The sequence below is a fragment of the Triticum urartu genome, chromosome 7, assembly GCF_003073215.2.
Source record: "Triticum urartu cultivar G1812 chromosome 7, Tu2.1, whole genome shotgun sequence".
NCBI classification, from domain to species: Eukaryota; Viridiplantae; Streptophyta; class Magnoliopsida; order Poales; family Poaceae; genus Triticum; species Triticum urartu.
In genome coordinates this window covers 395,023,286-395,049,304 of record NC_053028.1, presented here as the reverse complement: position 1 = coordinate 395,049,304, position 26,019 = coordinate 395,023,286, and the positions used below count along the sequence as shown (strand labels likewise).

General features: G+C 44.4%; 1 protein-coding gene and 2 non-coding genes across 3 annotated transcripts; all 3 read right to left on the bottom strand.

The window, feature by feature from the left end:
• Positions 1–6,719: 6,719 nt before the first annotated feature.
• On the bottom strand, positions 6,720–12,745 carry LOC125521527 (NADH-ubiquinone oxidoreductase chain 4-like). The gene is made up of 3 exons (XM_048686580.1): positions 12,484–12,745; positions 8,625–9,045; positions 6,720–6,973 (listed from the first exon to the last, which is right to left on the bottom strand). Exons 1-3 carry the CDS (start codon positions 12,649–12,651, stop codon positions 6,885–6,887), a joined length of 678 nt encoding a protein of 225 aa, XP_048542537.1. The 5' UTR covers positions 12,652–12,745; the 3' UTR covers positions 6,720–6,884.
• Positions 12,746–21,813: 9,068 nt separating this feature from the next.
• On the bottom strand, positions 21,814–21,886 carry TRNAF-GAA. The gene has a single exon. It is a non-coding gene; the product is annotated as a tRNA-Phe (tRNA).
• Positions 21,887–22,307: 421 nt separating this feature from the next.
• Positions 22,308–22,394, bottom strand: TRNAS-GGA. The gene has a single exon. It is a non-coding gene; the product is annotated as a tRNA-Ser (tRNA).
• Between the last annotated feature and the right edge of the window lie 3,625 nt (positions 22,395–26,019).

The window sequence follows — 26,019 nt, the reverse complement described above, 5'->3', positions numbered from 1 at the left end:
TTTGGCCGGCCCACTCATTTCACTCTCAAGCTCTCTGAGAAGAGAGAATCCGATTCAAGATGTTTCGAATTCAGCCTTTCCTTCATGTTCGTGCTTTAAGTCAGTTCGTACTTTTCAGTATATAAGAGAATGACTGAACTCGCGTTGAAAGCTACTAAACAACGGCTGACAGAGACTCATAAGAGGGAGAGCGGTAGCAAAAATGAGATCTTTCGTCTAGACAGAAGAGAGATCCTTTCCTTCCTTTCTATAGGAAATGAATGATGTTGCTAAGTCACCTTCCGCTGCTCTTGCGTCATCCCTTTTCCAATTCTTTTTGTATGGCTCGGTTGCATCCGATTGATCGATCCCTAGTCACTGATTACATGCATGAGTTCTTTGATTCACTACTGACTTCTTCTGTGGAGCCGAGTTCGCCGGCTGAGACTACTTGAAAAGAATTTTCGACCAACCGATCTCACGACGATGAGTCACCCACATACTTAACAAAAAATGCAAATAGAAGAGCAAGTAAATCGAGCTCAATTACAACTCACTCTGATCAAATAGCACTCAGGTATAGGATTTCCAGCAGAAAGGTAGCCTTGCTCGCTTCTTTACCCTTGTACGCACAAATCTAGCTCATAGCAGCACTTTCGAGTTCGGTTACTTAAGTACAGAGATTGGAACAACTTAGCGCGGGAAGTCCCATATCTTGTCTTAGCCTCGCCTCACCTATTTCCTCATAACGAGATCAAAATGAAATAGAATGGAATCTCAAGTCTTAGCTAGATCAGGGCTACCACGTTCCCTCAGACGAAAAAGAAAAGAATACTAGACCTGTTGGACTCGCAAAGTAGGATCAGGCTTTTTCTACTAGAAACAGAGGAGAGCGAAAACTAAGTCAAAGGGGGAAGAGCTGTTTATGAGAATTTTAAGGCCGGCTGACAACATCCAATGTCTCCCACGAGGGTGCCTGAAACTCCAGTTTTTCTAGGCAGAGGTAGGTATATATATATTTAACACATTTTAGTTTGTAGGAAGATTCCCCGCTCTAAATTTTTTTCTATTTGGAGCTTCTTCCAAAGAGGTTGGGATTCTAGTTTCAATTGGATGTGTCCCGGTAAGATCGTTAACGACTGATATACTGCCTGAGACAGGGCATGCTCTCCCCTCTGCGTATCGAGAGAAAGAAACAACTTCCTGATTCCAGTTTCTTTCATTTATACCTACGATATCCACGCTAAAGATGAAAACTTTTGCAGTTCATATCAGCCTGAATGAGGAAGTAGAGTCAGTTTCGTCCATAAACTGGGCCGAAGATCTGACAGAGGTTGACTTGCTGGCTTGTGAGTTGCCAGCTCCGTAGTTGATTGCTAACCATAGGATAGTGACAGCCAATATTCCTATTCCTGCTTGTGTGCTTGTTTGCTATTCTTCCTGTTCCTGTTACGAGACGACCTCGGCTCAAGCTGACCCCACACCGAAAGTCGTCAAGCAGTCTTGGGCTCCATCAATCAGTGAGGAGGAAACCAAAACATGTTGGAGTTCCCCGCCATCACCTCGCCTAGATCCGGGGGTTCATACCCTCCTGTAGCAGAGATGTAAGTCGCAAAGGCTACTTGCCTGCCGAGGGGGGAGAACTACCTAGTATCAAATTCACAAAGCAGCACATTTAGTAGTTGACATCTTTCTTTCTCGTTTTCATCGGAAAGGAGAGTTTTCACGTTAAGCAAGAAGAGCTACGAGTTGGAGGGCTATTTCACCGACCGTCACTTCTCCTTTGTATCTGCCGAAGACGCAAGTAGCCCAACGACAGGCTTGTGTGGAGTTGAATGACAACACGCAGAGGTCTTTTGGCGAAACTGGGGGCTCTTTGTCTAAAGGAAGGGCAAAGTCAACAGGCCAATCCCAGTTTCAGAATTGGAAGAAGAAGTAGGAGGTTCACCATCAGAAAGGCATGGGACAACAAACTCTCTTAAAGCTTTCTTCGAATAAGTCTTTCGCTTGACTTGGCTCAACGGCTTTAGTTCAGTAAATGCTTTCGTATGAAGCTTGAGTCAAGTCTAGTCTCATGCAGTGAAGATCGTCAAGCAATCATTGCTCGTCTCTCCGAAACCTATTGATAAGGAACGCGTTCAAGTGTATGGAATAATCAAACCTTTCATGTATTTGTTAACATAGCGTTGGACGATTGATTCCTCTCTTTCTCCATGGCCTGCTTCCCATAACTGGCCTTACTAAAACTTACGAAATGCTAATTTGACCTAAATTTCCGGTTAACTGCTGACTTTCTTTGCTAGCTCACCCGAAACTCTGTCTTCGGGAGGAAAGCTTGCTTGAGTACCTTACTTGAAAACAAACCGCTTGAGCTGTAACCGAAACAGAAAGGTTTGATGAGCCGCTGCTTGCTCTCTAACTGCTCTTACCGCTTCTTCTTCTTGACCTCTGCTCACTGCTGCCAATGCTGTGACTGCCGCCCCTATCTCTAAAGCTGCGGATTACAGCTCCTGATTCAAGCAGTTTTTTTTCTGAAGTATGAGTCTTGTTTGTGACATTCAATTCCAGAATGAACATTCAAAGGAAAAGTAGTATGGGACGCTGCTTGCTATTACTGACTGCGGCTGCCGACCGAAGAACTGAAGATCTTCAATCTATGTTTGAGTGCTCTTGCGAAAGAAAATAATTTCGAATGAAAAAATGACTTCAAAAATAGGATAGGATCGCGGATTCCATATATTTTTGACGGCGATGAAAGAAAGAGAACCCCTCCTATCTTTTGATCGTGGTCAAAATCCTATCCAAGTCCCCTTTTTTCAGATCTTTCTCCTGGTTTTGATCATCACCGTTCACCTACTTGTTACGGAGATCCCGACCAATGCACAATCCAGATTTTTTTAGCTTTTTTTCTCCCATCCCATCTTGGACGGGCCCAGAAGCTTTTCTCATGTTTGAATGGAGGTCTTCCGCAAATGAATTTCCATATAGGAATTCTATAATGTGCCTGCAGATATTGATTGAAAGCTTGTTTCAATTGAACGAGGATGTGAACGAGAAGGCAACAAAAGGGAGCTTGGAGCAAGAGGAGTCATTTAGTAGTTCACGAAAAAAGGCATAGTAGAGAAAGTCTGAGGAGCAGGAAAATTTGGTCACGTAGATCTTCTATTTCGCCGGAATTCGTTGATTGCTCCGTACTCATTTACAATGGAAAAACTCCTGTTCGTTGTAAGATCACTGAAGGAAAGGTTGGTCATAAATTTGGAGAGTTTGCTTTTACACGGAGACGAAGACCCTATCGAACAAATAGAGGAAAGGGGAAAAAGTAAAGTCTAAGCGACATATGGATCAATAAGGAAATCCAATTTCGGTAATCCGAATCCCATATAGGTCTTTTCTTCATACTCGACCAGCCCTAGGTTGGGGATAATGAATTTTTCGAATCTTGTTGGGAGATGCTTCGCTCCGAGTCCGACTGGGACGGAATGGGGGACCCAGGCCCTTCAATGCCTCCCTCCGGATCCACTAACTCGGAAGAGCTATTCAAAGCTTTTCTGGCTGACTGTGAGGACGCCTCTGCATCCCGGGAGCAGACCGCTCCCCCGGAAGCTGTGGTCAGTCAAGAGCGGCATCCGAATCCCGCTCCAATGCCTGGAGTGGCAGCGGAAGCTGAACAGAACCCTCCTTCTTTTGATTGGGAGGGACGACCTAAATCCTGTGGTCAGTTCGGACAGGGGCATTACAAACGAGCTATGCTCTATGATTTCGCTTTGTTTACACGGGTGAGTGACCTACACCTTCCAATCTATGGTTTCACCCGCGAGGTAGAACCTTCTCTAAAGCTTCTTCGCTCCGTAATACACTTGCGCCTTCCTTTATAACCATGCACTCCCACTACTTCTTTAGGACATGGCTGACTTGCTTATCACAAGTCGTCTCCCGAAAAGGCAAATATCGAGACTGAGATGCTGCTTGGAGTCTTCATTCTCTAGGGCAGAGCTCACTACCACTCATTATCGGAGGGAGACGTAATAATACTGAGCTATTCTTCGATTTCCTTGCTTGCGAGATCAAAAATTAGGTATCGAACAAAGAAATCTGCTCACGGTACCTCTTAGCTCAAAACTTCTATTGGATCTGGGATCAGAAGAATTCCAATTTGAATGTGCTCATATCCAACTACCCGAAGGGACGATATCAGGAAAAGCAAAAGGTGCATGGGCGGTTTCAAGTTGTTTTGGTTGCGCAGCTTTCGATCATTGTGTCAGCCGAGCTCTAACGCTTCTATAAAGTGAGAAATCATGGTACCTTCACGTCTACCTTTCCCAAGGGCTAGTTCAATTCCAGAGAAATGCAAGCAATCGTACGGGACTCCCGCCGCCTGCTAGGCTCACTATACCAAGTTAAGTTCCTCCAAAGTATTTTCATCATCGGTATCAGCAGAGTCACAAGATAAGGGATAAAGATAGTAGCCCATAGCTCCTTTATCAATTTCCTTCTGAAACTTATCAGGGTCTAACAATGTTGGAGAAGTAGTATTGCTGCTGTCAGAAAGAATAATGGTTTCTTGCCCATTGTGACAAATACTCATTGTTCTGGCCTTCCAATCTAAATTGATTGGACTGTGACGATATAGCCAATCATAACCCAGTATAACATCATTGCTTTCCAATTTCAGTAGCTTGAAGGTGTCTTGAAATGTGTGCCCTTTAATAAGTAGTATCTGTAGTGTAAGCTCCAGTAGTTAATTGACCTCCTCCAGCCACTTTGACAGTAAACAAATGTTTCTGACTCTCATATCAGTGAAGCCCACACCACCATAATCTTTAGGGGTGCATAGTTGTTCCCATCTGACCATGTGAAATTTCTTCTTCTTACTCCCAGTAGAAGTGATTTATTATTGTATCAACTTTTTTCTGTATTTTGACAGGCAAAGTGTAGCAACCCAGAAGGTACATAGGGACATTTGATAAACATGCATTGATCAATATATCTCTTCCTCCATAAGAGAAATGTTTGCATTGCCAAGAGTCCAACTTCTTTTCTACCCTTTAATGAAAAAAAATCATTAGAAGAGATCTTGTCTTTGCTGATTGGTAATCCCAGATATTATATTTTATTGGAAATTTGCCTATCTCACAGTTATATCAGCTACCCTCTGCTCCTCCTCTACACTCAACCCTACTGTGAAAATATCACTCTTCAAGTAATTGACTTTCATGCCAGACATTTCCTCTAAACAGTAGAGAAGGAATTAGAATCCAGTAATAGACTCCATGTCATTATGCAAAAAAAAGCAAAGTATCAGAAGCATATTGCAAATGACTAATCCCCCCTGGTATCAGATGTGGTACCAAACCTCTAATCACACCTGCTTCCTTAGCTCTATCCAGAATTGCAGATAGTGCATCACCTACTAGGTGAAAAAGCAAAGGAGAAAGAGGATCTCCTTGCCTCAAACCTCTGAAAGTAGAGAAATATTCTCGCCAATCTCCATTCATATTCACACACACTTTGCCTCCTTCCACTACTTGTCTAATCCAATCTATCCACCTGTCAGGGAAGTTTTTCCTATGCATTACCTCTGCCAAGAAAGGCCACTGAACTCTATCATAAGCTTTTTCAAAGTCCAACTGAAGCAAAATTCCTTCAGAGTGAGAGGTTTTCAACTCATGCAAAACTTCATGAAGAATTACACATCCATCCAAAATGTACCTCCCAGGAATAAATCCAGTCTGAAGAGAGTTGATTACTTGTCGAGCCAGAGGAGTAAATCTAAGTGTCAGAGCTTTGGTAATAGCTTTAAACATAACATTTAGAACACATATGGGTCTATACTGTAGGATACTATTAGCATCCTTAATCTTTGGCAGTAGAGAAATGACACCATAGTTTAGTCTGGACAAGTTCAACCTGCCATGATACAGCTCCTGAAGCATTTATATTAGTATACCTCTCAACTAGGGCCAAAAAGCTCTAAAAAGCTAACAGAGAAGCCATCTGGACCTGGAGCAGTATTTGGTTTCATGCTTTTCACCACCTTGTCTATCTCTTCACTCATGAAGTTAATACAAGTGAGGACTGATTTCTGTCATTCATATAATTCAGAAGAGGAAGGCAGGTTGAGTGCTTTCCGCGTAAGACTATTGAGTTTCCAGCTGATTGCCCATATTTTCCAGGATAGGATTTGTCCACTTGATTGAATTCATGTCATTGAAGCAATGAACTTGCTAGCCAGCGTGCCAAAAAGGTTGCTGACTTTGGGTACACAGAGTAGTGGCGAGAAAAGGGCTTGTGCCTCAGCCGTTTCGCTTGATTCGGACCTTATGGTTGTAGTCACAGGGTACAAAGATAACCCCACAACCATTTGTTGTATTCTTTAAGTCAATCGCTCGTAGTATGTGCTAGAATGAGATGAGATCCAGCTCAAAGGTGAAGACCTCATTCTTTGAACCCTCCCGGGCAGTTCCTGTTCTAGCTTCTCTATCTCTAGCAAGTGATACGAACAACACAGCATCTTCTCCGGTCGTAGGTCGGTAGGGCTTGCCCTGGCTAAGAAATGGAATAAAAAATTCCCGGTTTCTTGACTGTTTCTGAGATTATTTACCTTTATTTACATGAAGATGCACAGTCTCTTACACTTTTCCTAGCTTAAGTTGGCGGATTGGTAAACAAACGGCTCTGCAGCTCCATTCGCTTCGGCACCACTCCCTTGCTTCTTATCGAGGTCGGTGCCAACAAACAAGTCCCATTCGAGCAATGGAATCTACATAAGAATGTAATCACTGTTAAGTATTCCACTCACTGATGCCCAGGAAAATGGGCCTCTGAAGAAAGCAAAGACGTGGCCCAGACCGAAAAAGGAACTTGATCACCCGGAGAAGATTTCTTTTCTTTGCTGATTCCTCTCAATGAAATTTGCCATGTTGCACTAAGTTACTTACGGATGTATGCATGCAGTCCGGGAACACTTTGGGGTGAACACCCATCCGAACAAGTAGGGTCAATAGTTCAGCATTTAGGCCGTAACATTTAGCAAAAATGAATCTGAAACCCAACAAGTGCTCTCCGAACCAAGCTAGATAGTCTCCTATCACTAGGCTCACCAACCAACCTGGACTTTGATTCTTTCTTATTATTCTAACTGGATATAAAAACCATAAGGATTGTTTCCAGCCGAGAGTTCCCATATGACATAAGCGCTCTTGGGTGGGGTGGGCCCTCATTCGCCAGGTCTTTGAGTGCCCGTCGTACCACGTGGTTGGTACACTAGGCTGATAGATACTTTACTTTAAGGATCTGGCACCTTCGCTAGACGGAGATTAAGCGGCTTCTATTAGCACCGGACCGTCGAGTCGAATCTCTCGTGTCATGTGCAACGTCCATCAATGGTGGTTCATTAATGTCCATAGATTTAGACTCCTTCCCCCTTCCCTTATACGCAAAAGATCGAGAGGGGCCCGAACCCAAACCGAGAACGTAAACAGAATTCGACTCACTCTCGTATGGCTCGCCCTCGAGCCCTGGGCGAGTCGGCCGGGTCTTTCCCTCTTGTTCTGTTTCCGCCACGATAAAGACGCACGGAAGAACTATGGTATGCCCAGCGCGTGGAGGATCCGTTGAGAGTGTCCCTTGTCTCGGTAGGGAACAGTACCTATTGTCTTGAAAAAAAGGTCAGTGCTACGGTCCCCTATTGTTTGATCCAATATTGACCGGTGCGGATCACATTCTACTACCTCCGGTCCGTGGTGCGACCTCCCGCAGTGGTCCTTGCTTTTCTTTTTGAAAGCTCCGCAGGGCCAATTTTGCGTACTTGCTCAACGTGCCCCCTTTCGTCGAGTGCCCCGCCCGGTTCACAGGGCTGTTGGCCTACCAAGCAAGCACTTGCCCGTTGCTCCTGCCTCCTGCCAAGTGGGCTCCGCGCTCGTTATCCTGACTGTTCTCTCTGCTGGGCCCTTTCCTATTGCTCTAACCATAAGCTATGGCAATTCCAGCTCGCACCCACTCTGGCCCGCCCAGCGGGGCCTGAGTGAGCTCAGTGGTCAGCCCCTAATGTTAGGGGTCTTTCGCTTTTGCCAGATCTATTGAGATATTACGAGTCCTCCGTCCCAGATTCCCTCGTCGCGGCCACCTGGTTCACCGGTACTACCAAAAAGTCTCATGCTTACGTTACTGTGACTGATATATAAGTATGATCTCGGACTACGAAGACCCAGTCGTGCTTCTGGTTTCCATTCTCATCATCATATTGAAGGAAACTCCTCGTGCTCTGCCATAAGAACTTGGAGTCCGTATCATGGTGAAGGTAAGGTAACGCTGTGATTCTTGCTCAAAAAACTGACCGAACACGTTCGAGTTATTGGCTCCCCCCACCCCCACGCATTCATGAGTCGCTCGTTCAACTGTCCCTCGGAGACACGGTCGAGAAGTGCCATGCATGGTCGCCCCCCCCGTCCTTTCTTTCTCTCGGTCCCACCAGGGTGGGCCCCTCTGGGGTAATAAAGAAATGGATAAAAAAAGGGGACTTCTGCTACGGGCTATGCCACCCATTACTTATGAGGGAAGTCGCATCCGTCCCATCGCAAGCACCTACAATGTCATGATCACATTGGTTTACCCTTGTTTGGTAGTTCAACGGACGGTCGCCCCTCCAACAAGAAAAGGTAGAAATATGGAAACTTCTCTGCCATTGAGATCAGAGGATTTATAGAGGAAATCGGGTTTTAAATTTCCAGAAACCACACGATTATATAGCCAAAGGGAATACGCCGCGCCTAAAATCATCCCAAGCGCAGCTAATGTGGCTACTAAGCTATTTATTTGGAAAGCTCCTACTAAGATTAGTAATTCCCCGATAAAGCTGCTAGTGCCGGGTAAACTCATATTGGCTAAAGTGAAAAAGAAGAAAATGGTAGAGAAATTTGGCATGGTGCTCACTAAACCTCCATAATATCTAACAAGTCGAGTCTTATGTCGTTCATATAGAACACCAACACATAGAAAAAGGGCTGAAGAAACCAGTCCATGACTTAACATAAGTAAAATGCTACCTCCAATTCCCTGTATGTTCGATAGAGCCTAATATTCCCCCAGAGTACACCGCTTACCCCCCCGAACCGTACAAGATAGTTACCACCTATCATACGGCTTTCTAACTCCACTTCTTTTTCTGGTCGTTCCGCTCTGTCGGATCGATGGTAGTCTCAGAGATCTGGTAACCTCCGACATTTTTGACAACACGCTTCCTGCTTCCGTTTTGAGTTGCGCATCTTTCTCCCCGGGGCATACTATAGTATCACATCGTAGACCCCCACCCCAACTCTATCTTCCTTATCAGTGAACCGGAACATAGTGCATAGGTACTCTTCGATGCTGCGAGGACGAGACGAGGTGACATACTACGATCACGCACTGAAGTTCTGCCCTTCGGCTCGGCATATGGAACCTCTCAGCTGCTCCCTCGGGATAGGTAGGCCCACCCCCCCTTTCCCGAGAGGCGGCCGGGCTGTGTTTCCCCTGCGGCCACCCAATGGCGGCAGAAAACGAAAAAGGGTGGGCTCCGCGCGGTTCGCGTTTTATTGTAAAAAGAGAGCTTTTCATTCTCTTATAGAAGCCCGCGCCCACGCGGGTAAAGCCCAGCGAAGCTGCAGGGAGCACTGAGCAATGGGGGGATGAGGGCGACTCCGCCCACGGGTTGGACCACACCACAGGCAAAAGTCCTTCCACGGCAAGAGAAGGGTGACCGGAACAAGAAAAGGGAGCTAGTCGTTGGAGGGAAGACAAGGCTCGTTCCGTGCGACTCCACAGAAGAGTACGCGCGCTAGAAAAGGCAGCCAGCTTAAAAACGCTAGCTAGCTACTTTTGTAGCCTTATTTAGTTTGGTTGCCTACGCTTGCTCTCCGGCGCGCTACGGCAACACCCCCTGCTTGCTTCTTTCTGTTCGACGCGGAGCTCGCAGCCTCCCCACCCTTGCTTAGCGTTCCACTTGTGATCCTGGAGGATTTGGAGAAATGCGCCCGACCATGAAGAATGGATTTTGTATTTTCTTTCATGTGAACGGCCCTATCTTGTAAAGAATGGTTTTTCGTGCTATAGACCACGTTGAGAAAGACCAACCAACAACACAAATAAAGACCGTTCCATTTGGGTACCTCGAAAGGGAGGTGCTCCTTATGATGCTACGGACGGCTGTCCGAAGTGCATGCAATGACGGGCTCGGATAGGATAGGATTGTGCGCGCCGGGCCCTTCGGGTGTCCATATTTTGGCCGACCTTAGCGTATATACTATGTTATGCGGCCGTAATATTTTGATACCTTCCACCGCTGTTACGCCAGAAATCCAAGGTTCCACACGAGCTCCTGTTCTGCGGCGTGGTGGCAGGACCGCTAGGGGATTGGCTCCGGGTGTAGGTAGGGTCAAATCCGCAGGGGTCATGCAAATACATAGGCCCCTTCCCTTCTGCCGAGTTGTTTAGAAGGCGCTTTCCGTTCTACGGTCCCTCGGAGCGAAGGGTTAGGCAGGTAGTACGGGCCCTCTGACTTCCAGCTATGTGCTGTGTGCGACTCCCGCGAAGCGAATGAAGGGAAGCTCTTCGAGCTTTCTCCGCCAGCGGCTTATGTAGTGGTCGGCATTCCTACGTGCTCCGACTGATCCCCACTGGAGATTATATGAGGGGTCTTGGAAACTGTCGTGACGCTTTGGTGACGAAGGTCACCGGGGTGACTATGGAAGGATTCCGTGGTAGTCTCTGACTCCCTCCAACTCAATCAATATCAAGAACATGTCGTGAGCATGGGGGTTTGGCCGACTACTAAACTATTGGCTAGGGCTTTTCTAGTTATAGCTTCTATAGTGAGTGGCCCTTCCGCTTTGATCTAGTTTTAGTTTGTATTGTACTAAATTGAACACATATCAAAGAAAGGCGATCAATCAATAAGTAGTTGCCCTTCTCCGGCCTGGGAAAAGCAGCGAACTCGTTAAACAACGGGCTTTTTATTCATGGTCGCTACTGTTGTATTGTATATTGTCGGGGGAAGCTACTTCTTCTATAACAGCTCCGCTTCCTCATCTTGCTTCTACTTTGCTTGTTTGCGCGAAGGCTTAGAGTCCTTTTCGCTAGGTCCAAATTCGTCAAAGCGAAAGATCTGATCCAACGGAAATCCCGCATATTGAGCGCAGCTGATATGTGGCTACTAGGCGCGATCATCCCGCATGCCATAAAAAAATACTTCTTTTTTTTATGGCCCGTCATATAAAGATAGAATAGATATGGATAGAGAGACATTCTATTGATTCGCAAAATGGCTCGTCGATCCAAATGAATCATTCTTCTGGTCTCTCTCTGCCCCCCCCCCCGCCCCAAAACTGACCCACGACACAGCGCCCATTCGTTTCGCGCGCGGGAAGGCAACGAAGTTCAGTTCAAAAGACCCCAGCGGAGTGGAGCAGCCGCGACACGAAGTTCCTTACCTTAGCTGGATCTCGCTGGTGCCACCTAAACGGTAGGTATAGGCGGCGGATGTCTGACGTTTGGAGTTGTCGTTCGTGCACCTTTCCCGAATAGAAGAATGAGTGATCCCTTCCCCTGCGGATCATGGCCTTACCACTAGGTCCCCGATGGCCAGCGGGGGATTCGGTATAGCAGCTCACGTTCGTTTGCGCTTCGTGTTCCCACTGGACTGGACACGTGTTAGCTGTAGGAAGTATGGTTACGAAACTGACTTCGGTTCGCCAGTTCAGGCTCAACTCCTCGCTTTACGTTAGCGGACTTACATGTCGGGCCGGGGCTCCACGCTCTTTCTTTCTGTGTGGGACGATGCCGGGGAATGTGTCGAGGCGGCGAACAACAACAAGACAACTAACTACATTTGCTTTTTCCCTCCATGAGATGAGCCAGTGCATTGGACCGATGGATAATAGAACTGAGCTGGCCAAACGCTTGGGCGCTCTACATACGATGTAGAAAAAATCAGATACATATCGATTTCTTTCTGATGGATCCAGAATAGATAGATATCTTGTATCCTCAATAGATAGAAAGAGGTCAACCCTTATTATTGATAGAAAACCTTTCGATCTATCAGAAAAGATCAGGCCATCTATCAATCGATTTGAATCATCTCGCTTTTCGTTCATTTCAGCCACGCCATAATAGCCGCCACAATAAGAAAGAAGCAAGCGAAACAGCTAGAAGCGCTCGCTTCGCCGCGCCCAACAATTCTTATTCACGGGAAAGCCAACCGAAAGATTCGATTCGGACTTCGTAGAGCCGGTGCTGCTGCTGTCTGCATAGGGCCGTCCCCCACTCCCGTCCCGGGGCGCTAAGGGGTTTTGTTTTAGGAACAGACGGCGGTGTTTTGCTGACGCCTCGAATCGACGCTTTTGTTGCGACATGCTAAGTTTTCTCCCCTATTGCTAGTAGGTTGATGGGTCGCACGCCCGGCACACATGTTTTGGCCTTGCTTGTGTGTCCATAACTCAAAATAGGTGACCTAACGGCCGCCACCCGACTAAACATACCAATAGTCACCAAATTCATATGGGCTACTGAGGAGTAGGCAATGATCTTCTTAAGATCGATATGTCTTAAAGTGGTCAAGGAAGTATATATTATAGCAATCGCGCTTAGAGTATAAATGAAAGGAGTGAAACAAAGTGTCGCTTCGGGAAACATGGGTATTGAAAATCTTAAAAACCCGTAGGTTCCCAATTTTAAAAGAATTCCAGCCAAGATGACGGATCCAGCCGTAGGTGCCTCTACATGGGCTTCGGGTGTGGCCCCAAAGCGAAATTGACCGGTGGTAGTTGGTCGAAGCTCCAGTGGGTAGCCACTCCCTTCTCAGGGAACCATACGTGAGACTTCCGCATCATACGGCTCCGTCCCGAGCTTCCGTCGTTGGCCCTTGTAATTAGACCACTATGCTTGTCTTTTCCGCCTTGACTCTCGAATCTTTTGCTTCTCGGGTGGTGGCGAACAATGCTGCTTGCGTAGCGGGAGATGCCCGCCCGTCGTTTAGGCCTGCTTCCTGCCCGAAAGAAGGCTAGCCGGAATAGTGGTCGGGGAACCGACCGTCAAAAACCCTACCCTATTCTCGAACCCCCTGCCGAGCTCTACCCTGCCCGCATTTATTTGGAAGGGGGCCAAAGAAATGTCTCCACCTGCTGCCAACAGTCTTTCTTAAACCCCCTACCGAGCTCTACCCTGCCCGCATTTATTTGGAAGGGGGCCAAAGAAATGTCTCCACCTGCTGCCAACAGTCTTTCTTCGGAATTCTACTGAACGGGTCGATCCTCCCCTCCGTTTGTTTTAGCAACTTATCCTAAGGTCTCTTCGCCAAGAACTCTCCGGCAACGATAGAGGAACTAACCTGCCTGCAGTGGCGGGGCGGCTTTTTTTTAAATAAGACCTGGATGATTATCCCTACCCTCGGTAGCTTACGAGTTTACGTCCATCCCTGGTCAGGTACAGTTTCCTTTATTTTTATCCCTTGTAGCCGTTACCCGAATTCGCGCAAGTGTGTCCACACCCCCCCTGACTTGACGAGGAATTCATTCTCGCGAACAAACACACCCCTACACACACCTAGGAGCACCCCTTCCTGCATATCCATACAAGACCTGAGTAGGCGGGTCGAGGTACCCACTACTCGGAGTACCCTCCCACCAAAAAAGATGTGTGGTTCGGTGGTTCGACCAGAAATGCTATGCTTACGCACAAGACTACCCCTCTTCTCGAAAGCTTCGCAGGGACCTTTACTACTTTACGACGATGGGGGACCGCCCGTAGGGGGTTTACTGCACAAGGCCCCTGCAGAGGAAAAGCTTGATCCCAGCGAATAGAAGATGCTCAGCTCCGCACAACATAGGGATTGGCACGCTTTCGGAAAGAACATAGAATAGTAGAGGATCCAGCATGCAGGACACGGCGATCATTAGAAATTCACGAATTAGAAATGCTGTAATATACTCTTTCCCAAAACTTCTCATACCAGACCAACCCACTGAAATGCAAATAGGGATCAGAAATGTGGTCAATATCACGAAGAATAATGAAAGACCGTCTATACCCATATACAAATGGATGTTTTCATAAGGAAGCCATCGAAGGCTTTCCACAAATTGAGATTTGGCCACAGAAGGACCGAATTGTATCCGAGGAACAGGGGGATACAAAAAAGTAATAAGAGAAACGCACAGACCAATCAATCGTATCGGTCTTATTGAAGAATTTGGAATGAAAAGAGGAGTATGCTTCCTAGCACGGGACAGAGAATGGACCACTTAGATCGAAATAGCATTCACAGAAATGTTCTAACATAGAGTAGAATTGAACATTGAAAAGATTAGTTGACAACAGTCAATCAAAAGATGGGGCGCCAAATTACTAAACAATAGGGGTCTTTCTGTGCAAGTCAGCTGAACACCGTAATTGATGAGTGAGTAGGTGGGTTAGGTGCACCCCTCGCCCAGTGGGAAGTCATGAGGCTAGCCCCCCCCCCTGAATGAAGAAGTAGTGGGGCCCCCTGCCCGCCCACGTATGCGCCTTTATTTAGATTATAACTAAATATTATACTGAACTTTATCCGGGAATCTTTCTAAAGAATCCATCTGGCAAAACGCAATTTGTCGATTTCAATCTAAGGTGCACCTTGCCTTTTTCAGGTAGCTTTGTTACGCCTATTCAGCTAGGTGGGGCATTGGTCATAGCCGAAGTCGAAGGGAAAAAATAAGGTAATGAGATGATGGTGCCATCAAGAAGTTTTCGACGAACGTAGTAGCGGCCAAAAATGAAACTCTTGCATGAAAGACCGGATTTGACGCAAGATGAATGGCGTTGGGGTTTTTCAAATGAAACCCGCAATCAAAAAGTCACCAACGGAGCCACACAATCTATCTAGTAGTGTGCCATGGCACGGTACTCCGCTTCGGCAGTGGAAGGAGCAACTGTCTATTGCTTTTATCTCATCCAAGATAGTGTCTCGTCTCCCCATAAAATAGATAAGCCTGTAGTTGAGCACCTATCTGAAGGCCCAATCGGCATCAGTAGTTGCACGCAACTCTAAAGAAGACGATGACGGAAAAAAGGACGGCTCGAGAAAAGGTACCTCGAATATATCTAAGAATCCGATGAACTGCTGCAAAGTGAACTGACCGGGGGGCAGCCATGAAAGGCTGACTTTCTTAGGAAAAGCCATCTGGGCAAGAGATCGTCAGATAAACCAAACTGCCGACCTACTGTCTGTACTGCGTCGGATCAGATAATGGTGAGCCATCAGTCGGACGGAGTTTAACGTAAAGCTCCAAGGGAGTGTCAACAGTCTTCTCATCATTGAGTTGAGCTCGAGTGATCAAGTCATGACGTTATTTGATCTGAGATACCAAATATCCACGAGGAGAATGTGCGACCTCCAAGCCAAGAAAAGGCTTAGGGCGCGTCAGCGCCTTCATAGCAAATAATTGATGAAGGCGACACTTGATCAGCGATATGGTAACGGAGTAATCACCAGTCAGTTTGATATCATCAACATACAACAACAGAATAGCACGTCCTCGAGGATAAACTGATACGAACATGGCCGAATCATGATCACTCCGAGCAAACCCTGCCTGGATAACATAACCACTGTGCTGAACTTCAAAAACCGACGCTATCGGGGCTTGTTGAGACCATAGATCGCTTTGCGTAAAGGACAGACAAGAGAAGAAGTCAGAAGGGCAGGTTCTCTTTCATCCGTCTTTTCTAGGTGCGCATCTCCATCTACTAAAAGTAGGGGTGGTTGCCATAGATAGATTGGGTCATTCATAACCTGAGCAATAACCGATGCTACTATAGCAATAACGGAAATAACCGATGCTACAGCAGAAACTACAGCTATACGTGGCGGCCCCACACGCAGCTTTGTTTAACAAGCATCACCCTTCCTTTCTTTTCAAATGCTTCCTCAGTCAATCAGCAGCTTATTCGATTCCTATTCTTATTAAACATCTGATATAGATGGTGGGAACAATGAAGCAGATTCTTCATCTGTAGGTTGCAATCCGTAATGATTTCTTTTCTCGATCTCCTGCTTGTGTTTCACCTCGCACCTAAGCATCACGTTCCTAGGGACAGAGACATCTGCGCTCTAAGGCAATCATAGTACTACCAGCATGGTTACATCGTTCTGCGGGCAAGCTTCAACTTCAAAGTCACCTGATTTGGCACCAGCCAAAGGAGTAGGAACAGCAGCTGGGGAAGCACCATTACCATCCATGGGATGCTTTGTGAACAGCCCCCTCTGTTCAATACCGATACCTGTCAGATTCCATAGCTGATGAATCTCTTTCTTTTTCCACTCTTTCCCCGTCACGCAAGACGCTTTTCTGGCACAAACCTAGTAGTTATTTGTCCTGCTGATCTTGGGTGAACTGATGACACTGATGCTCCAAGACCAAGAGTTTTCACAGCCAAAGCTATTGAAGCTGCTCCCTCCCATGAATCACAGCTTTCTGGACGCACTGCTTGAACACCATGGAGCAAGATAGAGAAAAAACTCCTATCCCAGTTGATCGAGCTGAACCCACCCACCGCCGGGCAGGTGCATCAGCCTCTTCTTTCTAGTTTCCGACAGGGCTACCCGCACTAGCCTCTGACCTCTACTCCAAAACCTGAACTTCACAGATCCGAAGCCTAAACCTTCACTACTTCCATCACTTCACAGAGCAGGTCTTGTTTTCAAACTTGCTTTCGGGTTAAGTGCAGAAAATCAATTCAATATTCCTGTCATTGAGGATCTATTAGATGAGCTACATGGTGCACAACTGTTTTCCAAACTTGATTTGAGATCAGGTTATCATCAGATAAGAATGAGAAGAGAAGACATTCATAAATTTTAGGACATATTTTTGTCATTATGAATACTTAGTGATGCCATTTGGACTCACTAATGCACCTGCTACCTTCCAATCTTTAATGAATCATGTTTTTGCTCCGGAAATACCTTTTGGTATTCTTTGATGATATTCTGATATATAGCAAGACCAAACAAGCTCATCTCAAGCATCTAAAGTTAGTCCTGGACATTCTAAGGTCATAAAAACTATATGCTAAGATTAGCAAATGCAGTTTTCCTGTCCCTCAAGTGGAGTATTTAGGGCATGTTATCTAAGGATAGGGTCTATCTACAGACCCCCACAAAATAGTTGCCATCAAAGAATGGCCAGCACCTAAGACTATCACTCAGTTGAGGAGTTTTCTTGGTATGGCTGCAGAAAAAGAAGATTTGTCAAGAATTATGGGATCAATTCTAGGACACTTCATGACTGTCTAAAAAAAGATTCATTCCAGTAGTCAGATGCTCAAATTGAGGCCTTCACAACATTGAAGAATTGTCTGGTCACTGCCATTACCTACTTCTGCTTGGACTGACATCTCCCTGGATTTCTTTGAGGGTCTTCCCAAATCATTGGGCAAAGAAGTCATATTGTTGGTGGTGGACAGGTTCACTAAATATTCTCATTTCATTCCCCTTGCTCACCCTTATACGGTACGATCAGTCTCTCATGCTTTCATGGATAATGTTTTTAAGTGGAATGGATTGCCAAAGTCAATAGTCTCTGATAGAAACTGGATATTCACAAGTAACATGTGGCAGGCCTTCTTCAAAGCACTGCAAGTGAAATTGAGGTTTAGCTCTGCCTATCACCCACAATCAGATGGCCAGACAGAACGTGTGAATCAGTGTGTCGAAAATTACTTGCGTTGCATGGTTTTTCAGAAACCAAGGAAGTGGGCTAGTTTGGATCAAGCAAATGCCACTTGGGAGGATGCCGACTTCATCAAAGGTCTCTTTCCGGAGTTCTGTACAGCTCCTATTCGTGGTTGGTGCCCTAATTCCAACACTTAACAGTGCTTTGGGGGAGGTATTGTCATATCTGAAGATTACTGTACCTAACTCTCGATTGAATTCAGAGTGCTGCCTTTACTTCATCTGCTGTGAACGGAGCCAAGAGGCTTGCGTTCATTTCTTCAGTTACTCGCTTGTTTACTTTCCCCAGTAGCCCAGGGTCAGGAGCTAGGACTTCTGAGGTGAACAGTCCCTCAAAGTAACAATGTATCAGAGATGCTAACTGGTCATTACCTTCGATCCTGTTGCCGTTTGAGTCATTCAGAAACTTTATTATGTTCTTCTTTTTTCTCCGTTGCAAAATGATGTGATGAAAGAAGCTCGTATTTCGGTCTCCATGGCGGAGCCAATTAGCCCTTCCTCTTTGCAGCCATTAATCCGAGTGCAAACTCTCTCAATTAAGTGTTGGAAGCAGTCGCTCCTATCCACTCCTACCAGGGAGGGGAGCCCCAAGTATTTGTCAGTGAGCGATTCGGTGACAATATTCAGCAGGTTGCATACCTCTTGTCTGTCCCCCCTATCTGTCTAAGGGTCCTTGGTAAAACTCTCTTCATTGAAGGCAGTACGTGGGTATCCATCTTATCTACGGTCTGCGGGTCATCCACATGACCAAAACAAAGGGTACGAAAGCAGTGAAACCGATATATCTGTTGAAGGCGATCCCACCGGTCCTATTTATTAAGTTGCAATGGCGAGTATCTTTGGACCCCAAAGAGTTGTATAAGTTGGAAAATGGAGATTTGCCTGTGGCATTGGCTGTTGGGCAGCTAGCTATTGCATTTGAAGGCTCCACAGAAAGAACCCGCAGGTACTATTACGACAGGTGGCTTCGAATCCAGTTTGTTAGTCGTTTGCATCTCGGTTAACAAAAATAAGCTTGAATCCCTCCATTCGTAGATCAATCAGCTAAAGTTGTTAAAACAATGCCCCGGTAAAAAGGTAGCAGAAGGTCGTTCTTTCTTACTCGAAGTTGCACTCAGGTGCCTGCCGTTTTAGAGCTAGGCGATATTCTCTGTGTAAACCAGTATCGTATCTGTTCGATATGGACCATTCTATAAGTATAGTCATTTCAGTCTTCCTCAAAGGATCTCCGATCTATTGTGCAACCTTCCCTTCGAAACCCACCCCACACGAATACTTCTACCCCTTATCACAGCTCCAATGCCCACAGGCATCTGTCTCTAGCACAAATCTTTTACTGAAATCAGGGAGAACCAACACAGGGGCCTCAATTAAAGCTTGCTTGAGAACATCAAAGGATTGCTTTGGCTTGTCCACACAAATGGTACTCCTTTCTTTAACAAGTTCGTGAGAGGTCTCCTAATTATGTATATACAGGATGAGTCACATCTTGACCGGAGCCATGCGGAGCACAAAAAGTGAAGAGAAAGGATTTGTTCACCACTTTAAGCCAAAAGATAGAAATGAAAGCTGTTCCCATAGAATGAGATTAGATCCCGCAAGTGAGCTATTTATACCGAAGCTTACAAGAAGCAAAGTTGAAACGGGAGCTTTCCCACCACGGCATCCAACTCTTCTCTTCCGTAAGCAAAGGGGCTTTCAACGAGATAGGGAGCTGTACAATTTCACCCGTGGGTGGGGCTGGCTCACAATACAACAATTATCGCTACTAATTCCAGATAGAATGTTGATACCGGTGGAAAAGCACTTCTTTCTATGTATAGGGCAGTGAACTAAAAAAAAGTGTCCTTTCTCGATACATAACATTGTATAAGTCAACCCAAGTCGCTTCTTCATCTCTGGGAATCCGGTAAGGTACTTTTGGAACACCAATGGGCATATTAGATTAATATTATTATATTATAGTAAGAAAACTACACTTTAATATATAAACATAAGAATGGAAGAGAAAGAAAGAACCTGAGAAGAGCTTAGTTGGAACTCTTTACCGGGATCATAGGGGCTATGCTCCCCTCTCTCTGTCTCAGTCCCAGCCAACGGCATAGCAACACCTACTCTTCCTTCTGATGCAGCCTTCCTGGATCCATAATTTGGCTTCCTCATTTATTGATTGCTTGCAATCACCACAACACCATTGAGTGAGCGTCATAGAATCCTCAAGGCATGAAGTAGAAGTTCTTCGAACCTTGATTGTGTGTGTTCGTGCCCACTCCAATAGAGCATTTGGCCCTGTGAGCTTTGACTATGAAAGCTACCTATGTCAATCAGTATAGCCACTAGAGGGATTGGAACAGGTATATTCCTTCTCAGACAGTACTTTAAGACAAACACAGTTCACAAGGTGGATTTTCTATCTATTAGTTGACTACGGAGCTTCCTCATCCCGACCTATCTATATGTGAAAATCTCTCCGCCAGAATCTTCGTAGTAGTAAGTCGTGGGTTACAAGCTGTCCCTTCCTCAAACCACCCCGCAATAGATATAGGGTTTACCAACCTCAGGCATGGACATAGACACCAGATCATTTTGATCGAGGACCCATTTTTGGAATAAAAAGGATAGAGACCAGACGTAGTCCAATCGGAAGGTCGTGCTTTAGAGAAAGACTTGTGTTCTATAGGAACAGCTGCCTATGTTCACCCGGCTGCCCTGCCTGTCGCAGAACCGCTGTGAAGCATCCATTCTATTCAATTAGAAATAGCATCTATAACTAGTAGTAGACGGTTGCTTCGAGGTCTCACAGGTCCTGCTTAAGCGAAAATGTAGTTGTGGAAGTAGTCTTGCCCACTTTGCCTTACGCTCATAGAGATCTATAAGTATCCCTCTTGTCTAAGTAGGTAAGTACGCTCGGCCCAGTACTAAACTTTAGCATTAAAGCTAGAGTCCTTCTTTTCATGAATGTTCAGGAAGAAGAGAATCCCTAAGTGAGAATTGAATGCCATCCCATTTCCTAAAGAAAGAGATTTCCAATATACGTGAATCACGAAAGAACCAATGCTGTAACTTGCTTCATCCGGCATTATAAGTAATCAATGAGATTTTCTTCCTCGAGAACAAAAAGCTACACGAGGAGAGCCTTGTTTGCTGATATGTTACTAAAATACCAGAGGTGATGGCCTCTGAATTGCAGGGTATGGAAAGTGGGTGTTAATCAACAAGATTATCTACATTTGCGGAAACCACTACTGGAATAAAGTTAGATCTTTATTTCATTTCAAGGAAAAGTTTCAGGGTTTAGCCACCACTCAGACAGTAGTGAAAAATCAAACTAACTCTAGGCGAAAGTGCACGGAGGATCTGTGATTCCTCCTACCTTATGAGCCCTTACGAAATGCCATTTTGAATGATGGACAAATCATGGGTGTCGGCGGTCTAGTCAGAGCATTTTGGAGCGCCTGAGCGGGTAAAGTAGGTTGACCCGTCCTGAGGGGGAGGGAACAAATGGGCAATTGAACACCATAGGGCACAAACGAATCGCCAGTAACAACCTGTATATATCAGGCAAGAGGTGCTACTCCGACCCGGAATCCTGCGTGATGGTTGGTCACCTTACCAATAATCTTCTTAATGTTGGAGAAAATGAGGATCATTGACTTAAATTGGAATTGATACCTAGACTACTTGGTTCTATCTTGCCACCCCAGAAGGCAACGTATACACAAGTATAGACTATAGGTAACACTGTAGGGTACAGCCTTGGGTAGTCTTAGGGTTTTCCAAGATATGATATGATCGGGTTATTTATTAGAATTGGAAATAGCTAGACGAATAAGTAGGCTTTAAAAGGATGAATAAAGTAGGCCTTCTAACTCAAAGTACTCCAGCTTAAGGAAAGACATGCTACATTGGTGATCAACGTATGGAATTTCCGCTATTCCGTTCCGGGAAAACACTTGTTTTTTCACGTTTTTCCTTCGCTGTTCTTTCCTGGATTTTTTGTTGATGATTCTTCCCCTTAAAAAAAGCTTTTCCCTATAAAAAATATGTGGCCCTTTTCTTTCCCGAAAAGGCATTCATTGTTCGTTCTGTGCCAGGAACCAGATTTGAACTGGTGACACGAGGATTTTCAATCCTCTGCTCTACCAACTGAGCTATCCTGACTATTTATTGTGCATCATCCTAGTAGAGTACTTGTATCTATGTCAATTAAAGGGACTAAAAAAGAAAAAAGTATTCTCAAATTGGACTTAGTAAATATCAGGATAATGATATGGATTGTGAATGACTTACTTAATAATAGGGATTACTTGCCTATACTATAATATGTTCATTTGTATGAATGGGATAAGATCCAAAGAAGTTAGTTCGGATCCGTTTGTGAAAGAGTAGAATAATAAAGATAGTGAATCTTGTTTGAACCATTAATGAAAAATAGAGGTTGGTACAATAGTTAGGAAGTAAAATGGGCTTTTTATTGGGGATAGAGGGACTTGACTTGAACCCTCACGATTTAGAAAGTCGACGGATTTTCCTCTTACTAGAAATTTCATTGTGGTCGGTAACGTTGGTGAATTAACAGAAACGGAAAGAGAGGGATTCGAACCCTCGGTAAACAAAAGCCTACATAGCAGTTCCAATGCTACGCCTTGAACCACTCGGCCATCTCTCCTACATAATCTTATTATTGACCAGAAACTGAGTGAATAGCGAGTTTTCGTATCACTAAAGTACAGGTACAACCGATCACAGGTTCCATAGGGAGTTTGACTTCCTTTCCAATTTCATATTTCTCAACAACAACTTCTCTCATCCCCACGGATCTATTCAAAATTCTGGAATTGTCCCATGTTTCTGTTTCGATTGTATGGCGTGGCGTATACACGTTATGCAAACAGAACGTATGGTTACTTTACTCTATTTTCTCATGGCTTGTTAAACCTTTCTTTTTTCTTTTTGGATCATAACCAAATAAAAACTTCTCGAGTAATCAGAATCCATAGTCAAATTCAGTCCTTGGTTATTCAAGTTAGATGAAATAGTAATAGTTTGGCTCACATTGGTATACTACGAAATCCAATCTGATTCAAATATTGAATATCTCTCCTTGTCGGGACAATTTAAGCAGAATAAAATATCTATTATCGATTTTTTAGAATTGAATTAGTCTGTTTTTTTGCTATTTCATACTGTATAATTCCTTTGTTTATGGGATCATTTTCCCCGAGGGTTTCCAATCAATGGGGGCGTAGTATAGGTAGTTAGAGAGTGTAGGCTCCCCTAGCTTGAATTCTTTTTACCCATTCTTTGAGAGTGATAGGTTTGATTTTTCCGTACCGTAATAGAAGAGCTCAGAAGAAAGACCTAATTATATAAAAACACGACCATTCAAGCTAAAGATCAGAGGATCCGTAATAGGACTCTCATAGACTTGCCGGGAAATAGAAAATTTGGAATCGGCTTTTCTTTTGCGCTAAAAAAAACTTGAGGCCTTTTCCCTTATTATATGGCATATCCATACTTTAATAACCTAGTGCCTGATCGATTGAAAGCAATATTTACTGTCAGATAGAGAGATGCTGATAGGAAAAAGGATGGTATTTACTTATTCTCAAGAATATATAGAAAGGGAAAAGCTTAATAGCCACTATTGATCCCCTGAACAGAGCACATGATTCGGGATTAGGTGCGATGTGAAGAGGTAGCCTAGCCTTTTATGAGAGTCAATTGGGAAGTGGAAAGGCAAAACCATTAGTTTAAGTTCCCGGCTTTAGTCCTCTGTGAAGTTCAGTCAACCATTTGAGTCAATTTGGAGTAAATAGTAAGACTTCGGATCGCACCATTCATAATGTTGCATCTCAATACTTGGCATCTTTTTCCCACTGCTGGCTCAGAAATTCGCCTTGGTTTCACCGGAATTCATTTATTTCGTTCATTAATTCGTTCTGATAGCTACGCAGAGGTCTTTCCTTACGACTCCCGTGCTTAATACGAAAAGCGGTTCTTGTGTGAAAAGTGCCAACTGACTATCTCCTTATTTTCTGATTGTTCTTCCGATAGGAATATTCCCTTGATCAGCTAACCTGGCCCAAGCATAACAATAGTGCATTTCCCCTTGATGGTACAATTTACATATCTTCTACCTCTGCTACTTTTGTTCAGGAAGGTTAGTTTAGGCACTCCATCCCTGAGGGCTGCATCAGCTTATCTTTCTAGAAATCCCAGCTATAAGCTAGATCTGTATAAATAGGGCATTAAGCAGCAATAACAGAGATAGCATCCATGAGTTTTTTAATCCATCCTTTAGCATCTCCTGACTCGGACAAGGTGTTTCCTTCCTTCGCAATACCTGGCCAGGGCAATGTAGCTATCCCAATAATATATGAAAGCTGGGCCACACCTGAGCAAGGAACTTATACATAGAAGTAACAGTAAATGTGCAAGATTTGGACCACTGCCATTTCCTTAAACCATCAATCAACAAATTGAAATAGAGATATCGGTATCTTCCAATCTGCCACAAGGATCTAGTCGCCAGTATCTTTGCCTTCTTCCCAACTTATCCCAGCATTCCTTGTAAGCGTTGCTATCACTATTTCTCCCTCCGGTGGCCTTGAGGCGTCTCGATCAATCGGTGTATTCGCCACAGGACACACCTCCTTCTCTCAACCATCCGAACAAGAAGATTTTAGCACTAACCCTCCTGCAGCTTTCTTTCCGACCGAAGTACCGCTTTTCTTTACACTACTTTCGAACCGTATCAGGAACAAGAGCTTATGTGTTGCTTTCTTTTCACAGTACCCGCCCCCAGGGGTCATTACTTGATGAAGAGTGCTTCCCCTTTGAGCACCTTATCTTGGCCATCAATATAATTAATCCATCCTGCCTGTCTAGATATTGCTGTTAATACACAGGTTGATTGTATGACTATGGCATAGTGAGTTCTGGCTCCTAGCTGACATACTGAATACAGCATCGAAGCGGGTCTATCTTATTCCGATGTAACGATTTCATTGAATATTGTGATAGCATCCTTGATTTCAGCTAGCTATTCTTAGTGATATGCTTGCTCCTCTTGGATTTCATTCCATGATAAGTATGTATTGGAAGTTGGAATGCCTAAAGTATTGGTGCATTAGGGTCCTCTTAAGCCTTGTTTCCTTCTTGATCTTACCTTTCCGTTGCTATCACTCGCTCTAGCCTCTCCTGGCCAGAGCTCCCTCTATCAACAACACCCTCACGCGATTGATTCCCTGGATAAGTATGGGTCATATAAGGTATCCTGATCATAGTAATTGTATCATATCTCCTTCTCCTATTGATCTTACCATCCCTCGAGTCCAAGTCTCGGGATGGCGCTTATTAAGGTCCTGTTTCCCCTTGACAGGATCTTCCAGTTCTGGTATCCCTGAAGAGCATTTCCTAGTATGTATTTACTAACCTTAAACGATAGGAGCCGTATTTAGATAGATATCCTATAAATCTATTGATTTTCATTACCTTGTAAATTCCTTGTGTGAAATAACTCAGAAGTTCATTGTGCTAAACTTGTATCTATGCAGTACTGTTTAATGTGGAAGAAGTGTTTTTGTTACTAACAACATAGAAACCATGATACCAGTGCATAAGCATGAAAAACGCACTTTGTGATCAGATTGATCAAGGTTGTAGTCATTCGAATTTACTACTTCGTTAAATGATGGCTGTTTAAAGGTGTCTACCATAGTTTGTTTGGACAATGTCCTTAGTAATCAGGTATGTGACCTTCTCATAACCCACGACATCGGCATGATAGGTGTTAAATACATCCAGTGATGGTGGAGCTAAATCAGCAGGTTTTATATATGGATCCCAAGGTATATACTTATACTAGACAGTACAAAATAACCCTGCGTATACTAGAAAAGCAAAATAACCGTACACATACGACTTAGAATTCTCATCATAAAATGGTATTACTACTTCAACCAACTTGTTTATGATTTCACGTTTCAAAAGGGATTTCAAACCAAGACCGCTATGTGAGAATCGCTGAATAACGTCAAAAGTAACCCTTAAGTAAATATTATCGATAAAAACAAACCTAGCGAATCATTTATTTCTTTAAACTTATCAAATATATACATTTATATTGTCGCCAGCCTACCTGAGCGTGGAACAAATATTTTATATATACATATTCCATAACTAGAGTTCCATAATTGTGAAACGTGGTATATGGTCGTACGCTAACTCCTATTTGAAAGTCGTGTGGCTCTCTAACAAACATGGAAAACAAACCTATCCTCGGCATCCAA